At 42.3% G+C, this 14,578-nt stretch overlaps 1 protein-coding gene across 4 annotated transcripts in view; it reads right to left on the reverse strand.

Moving 5' to 3' along the window:
- snx8a (sorting nexin 8a) overlaps nt 1-14,578 on the reverse strand; it is a 47,316-nt gene that overhangs the window by 13,547 nt on the left and 19,191 nt on the right. For 3 of the 4 annotated variants that reach the window (XM_052021278.1, XM_052021275.1, XM_052021277.1), the window contains 6 exons: nt 11,676-11,797; nt 10,780-10,863; nt 7,719-7,879; nt 3,074-3,206; nt 368-436; nt 58-207 (listed from right to left, as the gene is read on the reverse strand). In XM_052021278.1, coding sequence (XP_051877238.1) covers nt 58-207; nt 368-436; nt 3,074-3,206; nt 7,719-7,879; nt 10,780-10,863; nt 11,676-11,797 — 719 coding nt within the window. The remainder of the gene's footprint in view (nt 1-57; nt 208-367; nt 437-3,073; nt 3,207-7,718; nt 7,880-10,779; nt 10,864-11,675; nt 11,798-14,578) is intronic. The other variant, XM_052021276.1, reaches the window with a different exon arrangement.

Consider the following 14,578-nt stretch of genomic DNA (forward strand, 5'->3'; position numbering starts at 1 on the left):
CACTGATAAGGTATTGAAGAGCTACATTCAATAAAATTTTCCAAAAATTCCAAGCACCTGCATGATTCTCGATTCCAGTTGCTCCACAGAAATCTGCTCCTTGCTCTGCACAGTTACACTCATCATCTGCCGTTTCATAGATGTGTATTTCTGTAACGCTCGCTGGTGCTCGTGAAGGACACCTTTCTCATGACGCTCACACAAGTCCTGGAAACAAAGGTTGAGGGGAGGAGGGGAGGTAATGTTAGTTACTGGCAATAGATCCAAATAAAGGCAATTCAGCTCCAAACTAAAATCCCATTTCCTATTTTCAAGTGCTGGCTGACATATTTGGATTACAGCTTGGATCTGCTTCAGTATCACTGACCTTGTAGGACTGCAATAAATCCAGAAAGATATTGAGTTTTTCCACCACTTCCTCCTCTTCTCGCTTACCCTATATAAGAAATGGGAGCTATTTTAATGATCTTGGAATATATATATATTTTTTAATGTATATCCAATAACTCATTTGTTCTTTCTTCTGCATCTCCAATCTATTCATGGCTGATTTACCGTTATGGGTCCAACCACATTACCCTTGATCTGGCCAGTGGGAGTGCACATAAGTTCTCTCCAAACAAAGAGTTTTTGTGTAAGGGCAGTCAATAAGATCAATGGACCTCCAATCACAACATTGTTCACCATGGTAAAGTAGCTTCTAGAAGCACAGATATAATTGACCCTGCAACCTTAATACTAGCTATGGTGCAGAGTATAGTCTTTGATCTTGAAAGTTGTTGGCTCACATTCCTCCAAACACACAAGTACATGACCTAGGCCAATACATCTGGAGCAGCAATGAGAAAATGATTCACTGACAAGATGACAGTCAATCATCCAGCGTGGAAACAGGCCCTTCGGCCCAACTCGTCCATTCCGACCAATTGCCCCATTGCCTGCATTTGCCTCATATCCCTCTAAACTCTTCTTATCCATAAACCTCTCCAAATGTCTTTTATACGTTGTAATTGTACCGACCTCTACCACTTCCTCTGGCAGCTCATTCCATATGCCCACCACCTTGCCCCTCAGGTCCCCTTTAAATTTTTGCCCTTCTCACCTCAAACCTATGCCATCTAGTTTTAGACGTCCTTATCATAGGAAAAAGACTGTGACCACGCACCTCATCTATGCCCCTCATGATTTTATACACCTCTATAAAGGTCATCCATTAACCCTTCCAGTCTCTCCTCATAACTCGTCCTCTAGCCCCAGCGACATCCTTGTAAATTTTTCTGCACTGTCTCTAGCTTAATTACATCCTTCCAATAATATGGCGACCAAAAGTGTGGTTTCACTAACATCTGGTACAACTGTAACATGACATTTCAACTCTTGTACTCAAGAATCCCATCCAATCAAAACAGGTGTGCCAAACTCCTCCTTCACCACCTTGTCAACTTGTGTCACCATTTTCAGAAAATTATGTACGTATCCCTGGGTTCTCTGTTCTACAACATTCCCCAGGGCTCTGTCATTCATTGTGCATGTCCTGCCCTGGTTTAACTTCCCAAAATGCATCACTTCGCACTTGTCTGAGTTAAGTAACATTTGCCATTCCCTTACCCACTTTCCCAGTTGATCTAGGTCCTGTTGAAACCTTGGACAACTTTCTTCACTGTCCACCAGACCACCAATTTTAGTGTCATCTGCAAACTTACTAACCAGGCCATGTATATTCTCATCCAAATCATTAATTTATATGACAAACAACAAGGGTCCCAGTAACAATCTCACACAGGCCTTCAGTCTGGAAAAACAACCCTGCACCACCACCCTCGGTCTCCTTCCAGCAAGCCAATTTTGTATCCAATTGGCTAGCTCACCCTGGATCCCATGTGCTCTCACCTTCCTGAGCAACTTACAATGTGGGACCTTGTCAAAAGCCTTGCTAAAGTCCATGTTTACAACATCTGCCACCCTGCCCTCATCAATCCTCTTGGTCAAGTCTTCGGAAAAAAAAACTCAATTAAATTCATGAGACTCAATTTCCCATGCACAAAGCCATGCTGGCTATTCCTGATCAGTCCTTGCTTTTCCAAATGCAGATAGATCCCATCTCTTAAAATCCCCTCCACTAACTTTCCCACCACTGATATGAGGTTCACTGGCCTGTAGTTCCCTGGCTTATCCTTGCAGGTCTTGTTTAAAAACCACCCTCCCGTGGCTAATGAAGATGGAAAAATCTCTGCCAAGCCCCCAGCAATTTCTTCCCTTGCTTCCCAAAATGTCCTAGTATACACTTGGTCAGGCCCTGGGGATTTATCCACCTTTATGTACCTCAAGACTACCAAAATCTCCCCTTTCGATGTATTTCAGGACATCACTGAATTCCCTAGCTTCCATGACCTTCTCATGGTAAACACAGATGAGAAGTATTCATTTAGCACCTTGCCCATCTCCTGTGGCTCCACACACACATGACCACACTGATCCTTAAGGGGACCTATTCTCTCCCCAGTTACCCTTTTGTTCTTAATATACTTTTAAAATTTCTTAGGATGCTCCTTTACCTTGTCTGACAAGAATATCTTATGTCCCCTTTTTGCCCTCCCAATTTTCTTTTTAAGTGTACTCCTACATCCCTTACACTCCTCAAGGGACTCACTTAATCCCAGCTGCCTATTCCTGACAAATGCCTCCCTTTTTTCAGACCAGAGCCTCAATATCCCTCATCAACCAGGGTTCCCTTATCCTACCAGCCTTGCCTTTCACTCTAATAGGAACATGATAAATGAAAGCATCACCCAACTCCATCTCAAGTAGATGCAAGGTCCATGACACTACTCCAAAGAGGAACAAAGGGGTTCCTGGACCTATTCTCTGAAACAAATATTAAATTATAATCCAGTAATTATTTAACTACCATCCCTGGGACCTTGCTGTGCAAATTGGATGCTGTTTTATTACTTCATTAAAAAAGATAATTAACTGAAGACCTTTGGGACATCAAGGTTTTTTTTAAAATGAAAATGCCAGACCTATCCTTACGTTGGCCAGTGGTGCAAGACTTCTTAATTACTAGACCTACCTGCCTTGCAGCTTTATCAGCAAGTAATGCAAACTCCACAGATAAGCTTTTAAGGGTTTGCTTCAAGGTACCCCACATGCCACTTGCTGTTGATGCCCACGATGGAACCGGTGTTGTGTCAGAGCCCAGAGTACTGAAGCACAGGGAAGGAGGGGAGGAAACAAAATTTCAGTTACTGGAGCTAAGATTGTTTAAAAAAAACACCGTCACATTCTAACATAATATGAACACACCAGCCATTGGATCAAAATACTAAATTTCTAACCCTAGAACAACACGGAAGTAACTTTGTCAATCTGGCAGTAGCAGTTTAAACTGGCAGTTCAGCAGAACATTTTAGGCAATTAGGGATAAATTACAAACATTGGCATTGCTAGCAATGCCACCTTTATAAAATCAGAATCAAGTTTATTACCACTGACTTGTGTGACGTAAAATTTGTTGTTTTGGGGAAGCAGTACAGTGCAAAGACATGAAAATTACAAAAAATTGCAAATAAATATAGTGCAAAAAAAAACCAAGGTAATGCTCATGGACTGTTCAGAAATCTGCAGATTAAGGTAATCAGTCAAGTAAACAATTTTCACAACTGCTTCAATTCTGGCCTCTTGTTTTTGGTAATTTTAATTGGTCCATTATTGGCAACCAAGCCTATAGCCATCAAGGCTGGGCTCCGAAGTTCCCTTCAAACTCTTCCCTTCTTTAAGGCACTTTAAACTATTTTTTTAAGCAAACCTTCAGTCACTTCGCAGCTCAGCAGCAAGGTTTTTCTTTGAAAGTGCTCCTGTGAAGTGCCTTGGGATATTTTTGCTACACTAAATGTTATAGCCTATGAACCTATAGCAAACTATTTATTTAACATTGGCTACATTTCAAGAGTATTTCAGTGGCCGTAAAAACATTGGAATAGCCCAAGCTTGAAACAGATATTATACAAATGCAAGTTCTTAATTTGAAAGTGACATACATAGGTTAAAGATAATTGGACCTTGTTTACAAAGTGAAAAGCTGTGCACCCAATTCAATTTTCCTCAGCTTCAATCAGTTCCCTTAAGTCTGCAGATTTGAGTTCCATTAGCAAAAACATTTCCTTCCTGTGCTATGCCAGAACTATTTTCCTGATCACAACAAGATGGCCCCCCCTAACCTTCTCCTGGGGAAGGTGGGAGTGCTGGAGGGGGTGGGGGGAAGAAGAGGGTTGTTGCTATTTTAAGTCTTATTCAGTGACCAACCCAGCAACTTCAAGCTCTCCATAACCCAATCCTGACCCCTTCCAGCAAAAACTTGCAAGCTGCAGCTGTTTCCAATCACACTGACTGGTGATAAACTAACAACTAACTTCGTATTCTTCCTGATTCTCTGACCTACTCTTTCTAAATGCACATGTTGCCACAAATCATTATTCGAGCCTCTGACTTCTTGATTAAGTTAACTTCTGCTCACTCTTTGCTGAAGGAAACTCGAGGACCATTTGCTCACTGTGTACACTCTAAAAATAAAATTGAATAGCAAAGTAAAAATAATAATTAACAACAACCTCTTGCCATGCATCCACCATTCACCTTGTATCCTTAAACTTTCTGTAAATTCTGCAAGATCACAACTCCCAGCCTGCCATCACCTACAGGATATACCCCAACCAACTGTCTCCATTTTCTACTGTAGTTTTCCCTTTGTGCTGGCTTTGTAACGAAGAAGACTGAGCTGTTCCACATGGTCCTTTGAAGCAGCTACCTCAGCTCAATTCTCCTCTTCCCTCCGCCTTCCCCCAAGCATAGATACAATAGCAGCAGAGATGCTGAGGAGCAGATTGGGAGGCAGATTTTGGAGAGGTGCAAAAATAACAGGGTTGTTGTCATGGGTGATTTCAACTTTCATAATATTGATTGGCACCTCCTTAGTGTAAAGGGGATAGATGGGACGGAGTTTGTTAGGTGTCCAGGAAGGATTCCTGACACAGTATGTGGACAGGCCGACTACAGAAGAGGCCATACTGGACCTGGTACTAGGCAATGAGCCTGATCAGGTTTCAGATCTCTCAGTGGGAGAGCATTTTGGAGATAGTGACCATAACTCCCTGTCCTTTACCATAGCCTTGGAGAGGGATAGGAGCAGATGATATGGGAAAGTATTTAACTGGGGGAGGGGGAATTATGATGCTATTAGGCAGGAACTTGAGAGCGTAAATTGGGAACAGATATTCTTGGGGAAGTGCACAGCAGAAATGTGGAGGTTGTTCAGGGAGTACTTGCATGGGGCTCTGGATAAGTTTGTCCCATTGAGGCAGGGTAAGGATGGTAGAGTGAAGGAACCATGGTTGACACGAGATGTCGAATATCTTGTCAAGAGGAAGAAAGAAGCTCACCTAAGCTTTAGAAAGCAAAGATCAGACAGGGCTCTGGAGAGTTACAAGGTTGCCAGGAAGGAGCTTAAGAATGGACCAGAGAGCTAGAAGGGGGCATGAGAAGTCCTTGGCAAGTAGGATCAAGGAAAACCCTAAGGCGTTTTACATGTATGTGAAGAATAAGAGGAAGACTAGAGTGAGGGTAGGACCAATCAGGGATAAAAGAGGAAACATGTGCCTGGAGTCGGAAGAGGTAGGGGAGGTCCTTAATGAATACTTTGCTTCAGTATTCACCAGAGAGAGAGAGACCTTGACGTTTGTGAGGATGGCATATGACAGATTGATAAGCTAGGGCATGTTGATGTGAGGAAAGAGGATGTGCTGGAACTATTGAAAGACATTAGGATAGATAAGTCACCGGGGCTGGACGGGATACATCCAAGGTTATTAGGGGAAGTTAGGGAAGAGATTGCTGCGCCTTTGGCCACGATCTTTGCATCCTCACTGGCCACAGGAGTAGTGCCAGATGATTGGAGGGTGGCAAATGTTGTTCCTTTGTTTAAGAAAGGGAGTAGGGATAAGCCTGGGAATAACAGACCAGAGAGTCTTACTTCAGTGGTGAGCAAGTTACTGGAGAAGATTCTTAGAGACAGGATTTATGGGCACTTAGAGAAGCATAGACTGATTAGGGACAGTCAGCATGGCTTTGTGAGGGGCAGGTTGTGCCTCACGAGCCTGAATGAATTCTTTGAGGGGGTGACAAAGCACATTGATGAAGGTAGAGCAGTGGATGTGGTGTACATGGATTTTAGTAAAGCGTTTGAAAAGGTTCCTCATGGGAGCTCATTCAGAAAGTCAGGAGGCATGGAATCTAGGGAAATTTGGCTGTGTGGATTCAGAATTGGTTCGCCAATAGAAGACAGAGTGCGGTGGTAGATTGAGCATATTCTGCCTGGAGGTCGGTGACATGTTCTGCATGGGACAGTTCTGGGATGCCTGCTCTTTGTGATTTTTATAAATGACTTGGATAAGGATGTGGAAGGGTGGGCTAGTAAGTTTGCTGATGATACAAAGGTTGGTGGTGTTGTGGATAGTGTAGAAGGTTGCTGTAGATTACAACAGGATATTGATAGAATGCAGAGCTGGACTGAGAAGTGGCAGATGAAGTTCAACCCAGAAAAGTGTGAAGTGATACACTTCAGTTGATTGAATTCAAAGGCAGAATGCAAGGTTAATGGCAGGACTCTTAGCAGTGTGGAGGAACAGACGGATCTTGGGGTCCACGTCCATTGATCCCTCAAGGTTGCCACGCAGGTCAATAGGGTTGTTAAGAAGGCGTATGGAGTGTTGGCCTTCATTAGTTGGGGTATTGAGTTCAAGAGCCACGAGGTGATGTTGCAGCTCTATAGAACTCTGGTCAGAGCACACTTGGAGAATTGTGTTCATTTCTGGTCACCTCATTATAGAAAGGTTGTGGAAGCTTTCGAGAGGGTACAGAGGAGATTTACCAGGATGTTGCCTGGATTGGAGAGCATGTCTTATGAAGATAGGTTGAGCAAGCTAGGGCTTTTCTCTTTGGAGAGGAGGAGGATGGGAGGTGACTTGATAGAGGTGTACAAGATAAGAGGCATAAATCAAGTGGACAGTCAGAGACTTTTTCCCAGGGTGACATGAGAGGACATAATTTTAAGGTGATTGGGGGAAGGTATAAGGGGGAATTTTTTTTTTAATACACAGAGTGGTGGGTGCATGGCATGCACTGCCGACAGAGGTTGTGGGGGCAGATACATTAGGGACATTTAAGAGACTCTTAGATAGACACATGAATGATAGAACAACAGGGGGCTACGTGGGAGGGAAGGGTTAGATAGATCTTACAGCAGGATAAAATGTCGGCACAACATTGTGGGCCGAAGGGCCTGTACTGTGCTGTAGTGTTCCATGTTCTAATAGGTGCCCTTCTAAGCATTGCTAGAATACAGTGCAGCAGATATCACACAAATGTCCGGCTGTGCTCTGTGACAAAAGCTGTTGGTGGTGAAACACAGCAAGGGTGTAAGATACTTTCCCATTGAGGGGAGGGATAGGATGCATTAGCAAGAGTGAGAATAAGTAATTAAGCATTACTCTCTTATGCACACCATTAAGAGATATACAGTACAATGCTTTTACATTAATTTCTTGCATCTTCCGCAAAGGGGCGAGGAGCATAAGTTGCTCTGGTCAGGCTGGCACCTTTGGCAGATTTAAAAAGGAGCACATATTAGGCGAGTTGGATACATAGAATATCTCAACCCTTGCCTCAACTCCTTGCCGAACAGTAGGAGATCAGTAGCATTCTCAGCAGATCTAAATGCCATTCTCTCCGCCCGGTCCCTCAGTTTATGGAAACTGCTGTAAATGTTTCGGATCAGCTCCCTGCTGGCACCAAATTGAGCCTGGATATCCGGAGGGAGAAGTTCCTGCGTTTTGGAGGAAAAGGCAAAATAAAACAATGAAACTGTTTGCTTCCTTCAACAAAATAAGAGAATGTTGAGCACTTTGTTCTGAAACATGCACTAATAGAAAATGCTATGGATGTTATATATGCTAGGATAATCAATTGTCCACATTCCCCCCATTGTCTTCATCTCCTCCTCACTGCAACTTAAAACAAGCTCGTGTTCACTTTTCCAATTCTGATGAATCCTTGACCCAAAATGTCAACTTTGCTTCTTTCTTCACAGATACTACCTGACCTGCTAAATACCTCCAGCACTGGGTTTTTGTCTCCATGGTACCAAATTAGAATTGAATGGGTTCTAGTTCCATTGTAAAAATCCAGACAGGGACACAAATACAATACCGAAGAGTGCCACACAGTTGGAAGTATTGACTTTTGAATGAAATGCCCCGCATACTCTTTCTGGTGGACACCAGAGAACCTGTGGAGGGAAGTTCTCCTTGATGCCAATACTTAGTCCTTAACCAACTTCAATAAATAATCCATAGACACAAGAGACTGTAGATGCTGTAATGTGGAGCAAAAAACAAACTGCTGGAAGAACTCAGCAAGTCAGGCAGCAGCTATGGAGAGAAAGGGATGGTCAACATTTTGGGTCAAGACCCTCATCAGGATTCAGATGCTGCCTGACCCAAATTCCTCCAGCAGTTTGTTACTCATTAAATAATCTAATGATTTTATTAAAAGCAATCTTCCCCCTTTCAAAATAAAAAGGTACACATTTGAAAATTATATCTCATGAACGATGTACAGGACTGTTGGGAAAGAACATCGGGGAAATAGATCAAAGGTGGACAACTGGAACAGAGATACAGATTAGCCTTGATCTACATAAATGGAAGAGCAGGCTTGTGGACCATCCTGTGCACCATTTGACTAGCCTGAGTTCCGAAAACCAGAATACAAATCCTTTTATTGATTTATGCTAATTGTATAGAACCTTGATTTGAAAACTTCATATTGTTACCAGTGTGATCCACAGCCACCAATACAATAACTCCCCAGCTATACTGATTACAGCTCTTACCATCCTGCTTCATACAAGGACTCCATTCCATTCTCCCAGTTTCTCGGGTTCCATTGTATCTGTTCCAGGACTCTCAACAATCGCTTCTATTTGCTACATCTCTGCTTTCGCCCCTCTCCCCCACCCCCAAAAGAAAGTTCACCTCATCCCCATCTTCCACCCCAAATGCCTCCACATTCAACTGATTACCTTCTAATTTGATTGAGATTCAAATCAGCAGACACATCTTTACCTCCCCTTTCGGCATTCTGAAGAGACATTTCCACCCCCTTCCCCAACTTTCTGGTGCCCTCTTCCATCTGCATCAATTACTTCCTTTCTCATAGAATTTTCCCATCCAGCTGCAGGAGATGCAACACCTGCCCTTTCACCTCTTCCCTTCACACCACAGCATAGAACAGTACAGCACAGCACAGGAACAGGCTCTACGGCCCACAACATTGTGCTAAACTAATTAAACTATAATTAAATGCCTAATTAAACTAATCCCTTCTACTTACATGGTCAATATTCTCTGCACATTCATGTGCCAATCCAAGAGCCTCTTAACACTTCTATCATATTTGCCTCCACGATCACTCCAGCAGCATATTCCACACACCCACCACTCTGTAAAAACTTCACCCCCACTCACCTTAAATGCACGCCCTCTAATATTAGACTTTTCCCTGGGAAAAAGATACCAGCTGTCTATGCTTCTCATAATCTTATAAACTTCTTTCAGGCCTCCCCTCAGCCAGTCCAGAGAAAACAACCCAAGTTTGTCCAACCTCTCCTTATAGCACATGCCCTCTCATCCAGACAGAATCCTGGTAAACCTCTTCTGCACCCTTTCCAAATCCTTCACATCCTTCCTATAACAGGACAACCAGAATCAAAATGCAATACTCCAGATGCAGCCTAAGAATTCTATAAAACTGCAACACAATTTCCTGACTCTTGAACAAGCAGCCTTCCAGTTGAAGCAGCAAATATTTCCAATCTAGTGCAGTGCATTTGGTGCTCACAATGTGGCCTTCTCTGCATTGGAAGATTGGATGTAGTCTTATGGAACACCTCCATTAAGTCCACAAGAATGACCCCAAATTCCCAATTGTCTGTCACTTTAATTCATCATCCCCCTCTGACATCTATTCCTCTGCCCTCCTATATTGTTGTAACAAAGCTCAAAGTAACCTTGAGGAAGAGCACTTTATCTTCAATCCAGGCATGTTGCAGCCCTCAAGACTCTATATTGAATTCAACAATTTCAGATTACCAGTCTTTCCTGTTTGTAAGAAATGGAGAGTTGTGAAGCAAGGTCATCTGTAATATTAACTCAGTTTCTCTCTCTACAGATGATAAATGATCCAGTATTCTACTTTTATTTCAGATTTCCAGTGATTGCTACATTTTACATCTCACATTTCTAGCATTTTTCTTTCTCTCTACTGCCCTCAATTCATCATCTCCAGACAAATCAGCTGTAATTAACAAGCATTCTTCACCCTCTCTTACAAGGAACCAGCAGGATTTGTGTCACCTGGAAATCCATGCTGTCACAGACATTCCGTGTTCTCTCCATCCCTCCCCTTCTCTGCAACTTCAAGAGATGCTTATTTTCTCATTTTTCTGGTTCTGATAGAAGGTCATTGACCCGAAACATTAACTCTGTTTATCTCTTCATAGATGCTGCCTGACTCACTGGGCAGTTCCATTACCTGCAGTATTTTGCTTTCCATAGTAGATGCAACATAAAGATCATATTGTCACACCTCACTGAAATCCTTGCAGCAAAACCAACAGTGCGCCAGCTGAGGAATTTACAAGTTTAATATCAGAGCTCAAAACACTACCTTGGCTGTCGGTGCTATTCCACATGTCAGGAACTCATCACCCACTCCTCGCAATGATTCACGAATTTTATTTTGAACATCCTTTTTAAAAAAAAACAAAAAAGAACTTTAAAACCTTATTTCAAGGAGTCAATTTTAATTAGCATTTTATAAGAAAAATCAAAGGCAGCATTTATTGAATATTTCTTGTTGGATGAGGCAGTCGCATGAAAGTAGTGCAGTGGTTCTGTGCACCGGATGTTAGCTTCATCATTCTGGAAGTCTGTTAAGAGCCGCCTACAATGATGTAGGACTAGGAGTCACATGGATCCAGACTGGACATTTGGGCACATCAGAAGTGCAAAGGTAGGAAATGCTTTTATTCCCAAAACAAAGACACTGGTCATCAAACATTAAACTTACAGAATGGAAGCTCAGTGAATTATTTCCTATTATTGGCCAATAGAACCTGAGTGATATACATGAATGGAAATGTTATTCTCAGCATACTGACTGTGGTGAGGCAAAATGGGATGGGATGGAGCAATTCCACTTGTTGTCATGTAAACCTTTTCATTATCATGGCATCAATATATTACAAAACATTTCTATTTGACTGCATCAATTACAGATCTCTGAGATTCTCTCACTTCACCCCCATCCTACCCCGGGATCCCATAAGACCAATGTGACCTTTGCAAAAGGACAGAAGTCAGTAGCATGCTGTGCATCCAGAAGAATTTCTTTTCCCCATCCTCCGTAGGAGGAAGTGCATGGTCTTTCTTCAACACAATAACATTGAAGGGTTCTAGGCAGAGAACAGTTCTTATTTCTTCCTCAGATTCATTTTAAAGATGAGGAAACATTATGTGAGAACCAACCCAACCAGTGGAGACACTTTAGTTAATACTCACAGGACCACTAAAGCACAGGAAAATTTGCAGAATATCATCTTTGGAGAAAAATGGGTGACGAGCCACCAAGTTAACAAAACGTTTCAGAGCTCGCCGCCGAGATTCAATGAACTCCCTGTCAGCTGTGTGAGAGAGGGAGAAATTCCAACAGTTTACTACAAACCAGAGTAAACACAAGGCAATACTGATAATTAGATGAACTGCAGATGCCAGAAATCTGAAATAAAAGTGCTGAACACATTCAGCAGGTCAGGCAACATCTCTTGAAAGAGAAATGTTGCAAATGTTTCAGGTCGAAGACCCTTTGTCATATGAAATTCTGACAAAACGTCTTCAATCTGAAACATCACCTCAAGTGTTGAATGTTTCCAGCTTTTGCTTTTTGTTTTATTCCTGAAGCTGCAACATAACTAGGTACTGTACATTTATTTTGTCTTTAAAAACACTTCCCAAAAGTTTTAAGCATTAGGCATAACCATTGTCATTGTGCTAGAGCTTAGTCCAGTTCTGCACCCATGACTCCCAATTCTAATCACCAAATGGGAAGAAAGTTTTGTAACAATCGGAGAAGCAAGATTAGTATCCCAATGCAGCAATACAATGCACTACAGTGAGCAATATTTTAGGTAGCCATTTGCTCACCTCCAATAACAATTCTAAGAAACAGGAGCAGGAATAAACCATACATCCCCCAGAGCATACTCTGCTATTTAATAAATTTATGGTTAATTATTGGTCTCAATCCAACTTTCCTGCCTGATCTCCAGAATCCTTAATACCTTTAATTCTTTGTCAACTTCACAATAAATGAGAGACTCTTTGTCCCCAGACAGTGTCCTCTCATTTGAGATTTCCCCACCAGGAGAATTGCCTTCACAGCATCTCCCATTTAAAGACACCCGATTAGATCATATTTCATAAATTCCACGGTAGAGGCCAAACCTACTCAATTTTTGGAGGCACAAGAGACTGAAGATGCTGGAATCTGCAATATTTTCCTCATTAGACAACCTATTTATCCCACCAGCCAACCTAATATCTTCCTGAAATGAGGCAACAAAATCTCCCTGCAGCATTCAGTCTTTACAACACCTTGGACAATTGTGGGAAGATTTTCCCATGTTTATACTCCACTCCTCATAATGAATACCAACATCTTTTTAGCCTTCCTAATTACTTGCTGTCCCTGGATACACAGCTTTAAGATTCACATATGGTATCTGGCATCTCTCTCCAAACACCAGCATTTATTAATGTCACATTTATTTATAAGTTCATACTTATTCACACTATATTGCATCTGCCATGTATTTGTCCAACTTTTCAAAATCACCTTCAAGCTACTCAGCATCCTCCTCACAACCCTTAATCCCACCCAGTTTCATATTGTTGGCAAATTTATAAATATTACATTCAAGTTCCCTCAACCCACATTCATTTATATTATGAATAACTGGTGCCCCACCAGTCATCACCTGCCAACTGAAAGACTCATTTTGCTCCTTTTCTGTTTCCTGTCAGTGAACCACTTTTCATTCCATGCCAGTGTATTACCCCCGCCTGTGTATATTTTTAATTATGCACATTAAGTTGCACAGGAATTAAAGATTATGTGGAACTGGCACAAAAGAGGAAATGAGGCCTGGGGCAGATTAGCCACAATCATATGGAATGGCTAAACAGGCTTGAGGTGCTGGGTGGCCTACGCCTGGTCCTAATGTGAGACTTTATCAAAGGCCTTCTAAAAATCCAAATACATCACATCCACTGGTATTCCCTTATTTATTTTCCCAGTTACATAAAAAACCTCGTTAAACGTGATTTCCCTTCCACAAATTCCTGCTGACTTCAATATATATATACACACACATACATATATATAGCATCTTCCTCACTCATGATAGGCAACTGGTCTGGAGCTCCCTGTTTTCTACTAACTGGGCTAAGCTCTCTCCCCCTTTCATGGACACATTTCACAAATTCCAACCCATCTAAGCCCTTAACACTCTGGGTAGTCCAGTCAATACCAGGGAAATTAAAATCTCCCACTTACACAACCCTATTATTCTTACAACTATGAGTAATTCCCCTACACAACTTCTCAAGTTTCTGCTGACTATTGGGGGTTCTATAATGCAGCCCCACTAGAATGACCCTCCCCTTCCTGTTTCTAATTTCTACCCAGATAGCCTCACTGGACAATCCCCCAAGAATGTCATCTCTAAGTACTGTGTTACATCCTCCTTTATCAAAAAGGCAACACCCTTTCCTCACTTACTTGTGCTTCTGTCATGCCTGTACCATCTGTATCCTGGCAAATTGAGCTGCCAGTCCTGCCCTTCTTTCAGCCATGTTTCTGTTATGGCTATAACATCCCAGTCCTCAGAGCCAATCCACAGAAGTTTGTCCACCTTACCTGTTAAACCTCGTGCATTGAAATAAATGCAGTTTAACTGGGTGTTCCTTTCCCTGCCTTTACTGTGCCTCTGGCTACCCTGATTTCCAAACTTGTTCTTGCTGGCTACTCCTATATCCCATGACTTGCTCCTGCTCAGAGTCCCACCCCACTGCCAATTTAGTTTAAACCCTCCCATGTAGCATTAGCAAGTTTCCCTGCAAGGATATTGGTCCCCCTCTGATTCAAGTGCAATCTGTCCCTCTTGTACAGGTCACTTCTACCCCAGGAGACATCCCAATGGTCTAAGAGCCCGAATCCATGCCCCTGCACTAGCTCCTCAGCCATGAATTCATCTGGCCTATCCTTCTAGTTCTGACCTCGCTAGCAAATGGCACCAGGAGTAATCCAGAGATCACTACCCTCAAGGTCCTAACTTCTTACCTAACTCCCTATACTCATTCTGCAGGACCTCATCCTTTGTTCTACCCACGTCATTTGTACCAAC

The sequence above is a fragment of the Pristis pectinata genome, chromosome 8 (genome assembly GCF_009764475.1).
Source record: "Pristis pectinata isolate sPriPec2 chromosome 8, sPriPec2.1.pri, whole genome shotgun sequence".
In the NCBI taxonomy this organism is placed as follows: domain Eukaryota; kingdom Metazoa; phylum Chordata; class Chondrichthyes; order Rhinopristiformes; family Pristidae; genus Pristis; species Pristis pectinata.